This window comes from Ctenopharyngodon idella, chromosome 3, assembly GCF_019924925.1.
Source record: "Ctenopharyngodon idella isolate HZGC_01 chromosome 3, HZGC01, whole genome shotgun sequence".
Classification (NCBI taxonomy): Eukaryota; Metazoa; Chordata; class Actinopteri; order Cypriniformes; family Xenocyprididae; genus Ctenopharyngodon; species Ctenopharyngodon idella.
In genome coordinates, this window is record NC_067222.1 from 5,490,824 (window position 1) to 5,498,262 (window position 7,439).

The 7,439-nt window shown below is 38.4% G+C and overlaps 1 protein-coding gene across 1 annotated transcript; it reads left to right on the forward strand.

The window, feature by feature from the left end:
- Nucleotides 1-4: 4 nt before the first annotated feature.
- On the forward strand, nucleotides 5-7,024 carry LOC127508638 (interferon-induced very large GTPase 1-like). The gene has a single exon (XM_051886762.1). The coding sequence runs from the start codon at nucleotides 32-34 to the stop codon at nucleotides 6,467-6,469; it is 6,438 nt and encodes a 2,145-aa protein (XP_051742722.1). The 5' UTR covers nucleotides 5-31; the 3' UTR covers nucleotides 6,470-7,024.
- Nucleotides 7,025-7,439: the final 415 nt, after the last annotated feature.

Below are 7,439 nucleotides of genomic sequence, written 5' to 3' on the forward strand. Positions count from 1 at the left end.
AATCAATATCTTTGGAGAAAACACATCTGAGATGCAGGACATTCTTCAGATTGTTGTTCAGGCCTTCATGAGGATGAAGAAGTTCATACAGAATTGCAGCTGTATGTTTGTGCATCAGAATGTTTCAGATGTCACAGCTGGAGAGAAAATCAAGGAGGGAAGGAGACGACTGCAGGAGAAACTGGATAAGATGACAAAACTCAATGCTGAAGAGGAAGACTGTGATGCAGAATGTTTCAGTGATGTCATTAAATTTGATGTTCAGAATGATGTGAAGTATTTTGCTCAGCTCTGGGAGGGCAGCCCACCCATGGCACCACCAAACCCAAACTACTGTGAGAATATTCATGAACTAAAGAAAACCATTATGTCTCATGCCTCAAAATCACATGGAACAAAGCTGAAAGATTTAAAAGATCATATTAAAGATCTCTGGGAAGCTTTACTGAAGGAGCGATTCGTCTTCAGTTTCAGAAATTCTCTGGAGATTTCAGCCTACAAGAAATTGAAGACTGAATACAGCAAATGGTCCTGGAGTCTTCGCAGTACCATGATGGAAACTGAGAACAAACTATACAACAAAATAGAAAATGAAGCAATTCATGAGATTGAGGAAACTGATCTTCAAACAGAACTAAAGAAGAAAAGTGAAGAAGTGGAGAAATCAATGTCTGAATTCTTTGAGAAAGACAAAGATAAAGATATACTGATTCACTGGAAAACATCGTTTGAAATCAAAATCAAAGAGCTTCAGAAAAACATTGTGAGAGAAACAAAGAGGAAATTTTGTGATATTATTAAGCAGCGAGACCTGAAGAAAAACTCTGATGCTCAGAGAACACATTATGAAAACACTCTCTATGAAAAGAGCAAAGATCCTACCTTACAACTCAAAGACAAATCTAATGATGAAGAAATACTTAAGAAAGATGATGATGACTGCAGGAGAGGAAGAGAAGCAGCACAGCAGATGATGAGTTTACTGGAGAAGAAAGATCTGACAGAAATCAAAGAATCAGTTCTGCCTCATCAGGGGAAACTGTGGCATCAGTGGAGTCAGAAGAACAAAGAACTACATCGACCTCGAGCAGATGAGACAGAAATGGACATCAGCAGAAAACAAACAGAAATTAAGGAAATCCGTCAACAACAGTATAATTCTAACATCAGTGAGTTCATAAAATACTTTGTAAAACAAATGAACTCACATGCTGAACAGGAGAAGATGTTTTTTATTAACTGCCTCATAATCCTACTGGATGAATATATTTCAGCTGACCTTTCCAATCTACATAACAAGTATGATGAAAAATGGTCAAAGGTCTTAAAACTCAAAGAGAAACATGATAAATCTGAAACACTCAAAGCTGAACAAACTGAACTTGAGAGAATATCTGAGGAACTTCAAGCTTCAGAATTTGGTCTGCAGCACATCATGAGGGAGATCGGTCAGATCTATGAATCATGTTCATCTGTGAAGAAGAACAAGAAAGACCTGCAGTTTCACTTCTCTTCTCTCCCGAGTCTTGCAGCAGAGATGATGATCTCTGGATTTCCACTGGAGCTGATGGATGGAGATGCTGCTCATGTTCCTGTGATCTGGATCTCTGCTGTTCTAGATGAACTCATCCAGAAACTGGGAGACCAGAGAGTCTTTGTGCTTTCAGTTTTAGGGCTTCAGAGCTCTGGGAAATCCACCATGCTGAATGCCATGTTTGGACTCCAGTTTGCTGTCAGTGCTGGCAGGTGCACCAGAGGAGCTTTTATGCAGCTGGTCAAAGTGTCAGACGAGATGAAAACACAGATGAACTTTGACTATATTCTGGTTGTTGATACTGAGGGTCTTCGTGCTCTAGAACTGGCTAGAAGATCAACAAAAGTTCATGACAATGAATTGGCCACATTTGTTTTTGGTCTTGGAAATCTGACCTTGATCAACATCTTTGGAGAAAACCCATCTGAGATGCAGGACATTCTTCAGATTGTTGTTCAGGCCTTCCTGAGGATGAAGAAGGTCAGACTGAATCCCAGCTGTGTGTTTGTGCATCAGAACGTCTCAGATGTCACAGCCAGAGAGAAAAACATGGAGGGAAGGAGACGACTGCTGGAGAAACTGGATGAGATGACAAAACTCACTGCTAAAGAGGAAGACTGTGATGCAGAATGTTTCAGTGATGTCACTAGATTTGATGTACAGAATGATGTGAAGTATTTTGCTCAGCTCTGGGAGGGAAACCCACCGATGGCACCACCAAACCCAAACTACTGTGAGAATATTCATGAACTAAAGAAAACCATTATGTCTCATGCCTCAAAATCACATGGAACAAAGCTGAAAGATTTAAAAGATCATATTAAAGATCTCTGGGAAGCTTTACTGAAGGAGCGATTCGTCTTCAGTTTCAGAAATTCTCTGGAGATTTCAGCCTACAAGAAATTGAAGACTGAATACAGCAAATGGTCCTGGAGTCTTCGCAGTACCATGATGGAAACTGAGAACAAACTATACAACAAAATAGAAAATGAAGCAATTCATGAGATTGAGGAAACTGATCTTCAAACAGAACTAAAGAAGAAAAGTGAAGAAGTGGAGAAATCAATGTCTGAATTCTTTGAGAAAGACAAAGATAAAGATATACTGATTCACTGGAAAACATCGTTTGAAATCAAAATCAAAGAGCTTCAGAAAAACATTGTGAGAGAAACAAAGAGGAAATTTTGTGATATTATTAAGCAGCGAGACCTGAAGAAAAACTCTGATGCTCAGAGAACACATTATGAAAACACTCTCTATGAAAAGAGCAAAGATCCTACCTTACAACTCAAAGACAAATCTAATGATGAAGAAATACTTAAGAAAGATGATGATGACTGCAGGAGAGGAAGAGAAGCAGCACAGCAGATGATGAGTTTACTGGAGAAGAAAGATCTGACAGAAATCAAAGAATCAGTTCTGCCTCATCAGGGGAAACTGTGGCATCAGTGGAGTCAGAAGAACAAAGAACTACATCGACCTCGAGCAGATGAGACAGAAATGGACATCAGCAGAAAACAAACAGAAATTAAGGAAATCCGTCAACAACAGTATAATTCTAACATCAGTGAGTTCATAAAATACTTTGTAAAACAAATGAACTCACATGCTGAACAGGAGAAGATGTTTTTTATTAACTGCCTCATAATCCTACTGGATGAATATATTTCAGCTGACCTTTCCAATCTACATAACAAGTATGATGAAAAATGGTCAAAGGTCTTAAAACTCAAAGAGAAACATGATAAATCTGAAACACTCAAAGCTGAACAAACTGAACTTGAGAGAATATCTGAGGAACTTCAAGCTTCAGAATTTGGTCTGCAGCACATCATGAGGGAGATCGGTCAGATCTATGAATCATGTTCATCTGTGAAGAAGAACAAGAAAGACCTGCAGTTTCACTTCTCTTCTCTCCCGAGTCTTGCAGCAGAGATGATGATCTCTGGATTTCCACTGGAGCTGATGGATGGAGATGCTGCTCATGTTCCTGTGATCTGGATCTCTGCTGTTCTAGATGAACTCATCCAGAAACTGGGAGACCAGAGAGTCTTTGTGCTTTCAGTTTTAGGGCTTCAGAGCTCTGGGAAATCCACCATGCTGAATGCCATGTTTGGACTCCAGTTTGCTGTCAGTGCTGGCAGGTGCACCAGAGGAGCTTTTATGCAGCTGGTCAAAGTGTCAGACGAGATGAAAACACAGATGAACTTTGACTATATTCTGGTTGTTGATACTGAGGGTCTTCGTGCTCTAGAACTGGCTAGAAGATCAACAAAAGTTCATGACAATGAATTGGCCACATTTGTTTTTGGTCTTGGAAATCTGACCTTGATCAACATCTTTGGAGAAAACCCATCTGAGATGCAGGACATTCTTCAGATTGTTGTTCAGGCCTTCCTGAGGATGAAGAAGGTCAGACTGAATCCCAGCTGTGTGTTTGTGCATCAGAACGTCTCAGATGTCACAGCCAGAGAGAAAAACATGGAGGGAAGGAGACGACTGCTGGAGAAACTGGATGAGATGACAAAACTCACTGCTAAAGAGGAAGACTGTGATGCAGAATGTTTCAGTGATGTCACTAGATTTGATGTACAGAATGATGTGAAGTATTTTGCTCAGCTCTGGGAGGGAAACCCACCGATGGCACCACCAAACCCAAACTACTGTGAGAATATTCAAGAACTAAAGAAAACTGTTATGTCTCAAGCCTCAAAATCAGGTGGAATGATGCTAATTGATTTAAAAGATCATATTAAAGATCTTTGGGAAGCTTTACTGAATGAGCGATTCATCTTCAGCTTCAGAAATTCTCTGGAGATTTCAGCCTACAGGAAACTGGAGACAAAATACAGCAAATGGTCCTGGAGTCTTCGCAGTACCATGATGGAAACTGAGAACAAACTATACAACAAAATAGAAAATGAAGCAATTCATGAGATTGAGGAAACTGATCTTCAAACAGATCTGAAGAAGACAAGTGAAGAAGTGGAAAGATCAATGTCTGAATTCTTTGAGAAAGACAAAGATAAAGATATACTGATTCAGTGGAAAACTTCATTTGAAATCAAAATCAAAGAGCTTCAGGAAAACATTGTGAGAGAAACAAAGAGGAAATTAAATGAGATTCTTCAGCAGCGAGACATGAAGAAAAAGATTGATGGTCACAGGACACATCATGAAAATGAACATGCCTTAAAACTCAAAGACAAAACAAATGATGCAAGAATACTTAATAAAAAGTTTGATGCTCAGAGGACACATCATGAAAACACTCTCTATGAAAAGAGCAAAGAACTTGCCTTAAAACTCAAAGACAAAACAAATGATGAAGAAACACTGAAGAAAGAGTTTGATTTGATTTGCGATTCTAGTGAGGATAAGATTATCTCAGACATTCCTACGATTGAAGACATTGACATAATGAGAGATGTAAGAGAGATCCTCAGTGATGCATATGAAGGGCATCTCGATGCAGACCACATAAAAGAGGACATTTTCACTGTGTCAAGTTATTCTGAATATGTTATTTTCAAAAAGTCCACAAAAAAAGGGTTAAAGTGGGTTGCAAAACGTGCTTGGAGAAAAGTAAAAAAAAAAAAAAAAAAAAAACGAACTCTTTCTCCAGAGAAGGAAGCTGAAATAAAGTTGTTAGTCACAGATGTTGTTCAGCAGACAGACAGAATGATTCAGTCATTTAATATTTCAAAGATGGGCTACAACATCAGCTACATTCAACAACTCACAGATTACATCAAGAGAAGAGTAACAGAACATGAGGAAAGAGCAGTGAAATATAAGTTTAAGAATGAATTCATCATGGATTTGGTTTATTCCATCTGTAAGAGGGCAAAAAAGATGATCACTGACCAACATAGACTGAAGAGAGAAGAATACTACAGTATTTTCCAGAAATACTGTCATGGAGCAACATCAGCTGCCATTTTTGGAGAGATCATCTGTCAGAAACTGAAAGAGCCCATTGAGCAGAGTGTCTACAAGAAGACTGCCAGAGATCTGACAGATGAAATGATGACAAACTGTGAATCACTGAATGGAAACAGATCAAATCTGGATAAACACATCCTGAAGACACTGGCAGAAGAGGAGGATTTTAACAAATACATGAATTACATTTATAATCCCAGAGATCACTTCAAGAGTTTCATCAGAGATGAAGTCAGTCGGTACATCACTGATAAGTTCAGTGTCAGTGTTTTACACAAGATGAAGGAGAACATTGAACTCCTGCAGCAGAAGATCATGAAAGCAGCACATGAATCTACTGAACATGTTCAAGTGAACAGAGGAGATGTTGGTTTGTGGTTGAATAGTTTCACACAGCAGCTGTCAGATGTGCTGATCTTCTCTGAAAAAGTGAAACATGATGATTTTCAAGATTTGAACCTCTTAGAAGATGTGATAAGACAAGAACTTACTGCTATAATGTCTGATATGAGCAGTAGATTCAACACAAAAACATTTGATGAAAATCTAGACCTCAGTTTCAGACCAGGTGAACTTCTGATTGATCACTTCTGTCAGTGCTGTTGGGTTCAGTGTCCGTTCTGTGGAGCCACCTGCACCAACACCATAGAAAACCACCATGAAGATCACAGTGTTGTTTTCTACAGAGTGAATGGAATTAACAGCACATATTGCGGTTTAAACCAGAATCTCTGTGCTGATATTTGTACAAATTTAGTGCCAAGTGATCAGTATTTTTATACACCAGATGGAAGATTCCCTTGGAGACATTATAGAACAGCAGGAGGAGTTTATGCAGATTGGAGCATCATCCCTGACCACTCCGATCTGCCCTACTGGAAGTGGTTTGTGTGCAGATTCCAGAAAGATCTAGAAATGCACTATGTTCCAGATGAATGGAAAAAATACAGAAAACATGATGCTATAAAGAGTTTGGATCAGTATATGTAATGGAGATGATTAGAAAAACAAAATAATTAAACTCTTACATCTATGATCACAGCAAGTGTTTCTATTACACACCACAGAGATTCTGAAATCATCAACATCTCAGCAAATATGAGAGGTTGACAAGATTCATCACTCGTACAAATTCTGCAACATTTAATAAAATTACTGACCAATGTATTATATGGATTTTTAGAGGCATATTACGATTTGAAGAGGCTCAGCTTTACTTAATTTGCATGATGTTCTGTATGTTTTCACATATATTTTCACATATATATATATATATATAATCAGGTGTATGTTTATTTAATTATTTGTCTGGGGCAGGAAAAGCGTTTACCTGTGTTTTGTGTTTGAGCAGATTCCTTACAACTGTGGACAATTAGAGTGTGCTTAAAAGAAGCCAAGTTGCTACACTCTAGTGGCGGAACTTGAGCGGCCATCCAGACATGGAGTTGCATTCTCCATTGTGTTTACTCTTTATTTTCCTGTCTAATTTCTCCCACACTTTGTTTATATATTGTGGTATTTCAATAAATTCCCCTTTTGACCGAGCCTTTGTGTTATCCCTCTCTTGTGTTATGGCAGTGGCTGTAATATATATATATATATGCAACCTCTGGATCAAAATTATAATTGAAATTCAATAATATAGCAATAATCAGCGATGACGGTCCCAAGTCCCGGCGCCACCACCACCCCAGTGGCTTTAGGGCAACTGTGCATGAAAGGCAATATGCATTTAAACTGGGTGAATAAAAAAGGAATATGTCAAAGTCATTTGAAATGCCACATTTACTGGAGGCAGCTGATGCACCTATGACTGTGAACCACAACAGCCACATCTATGAGATCATTTCAATTTAGATGAATATCATAGGATGTTACAGCTCACTTTCAAATATGTGCAAAGTTATATTTTGATGCTCAAAATTTTGTATTTCTAGTATTTATCTCAAGGTCTTTTTTT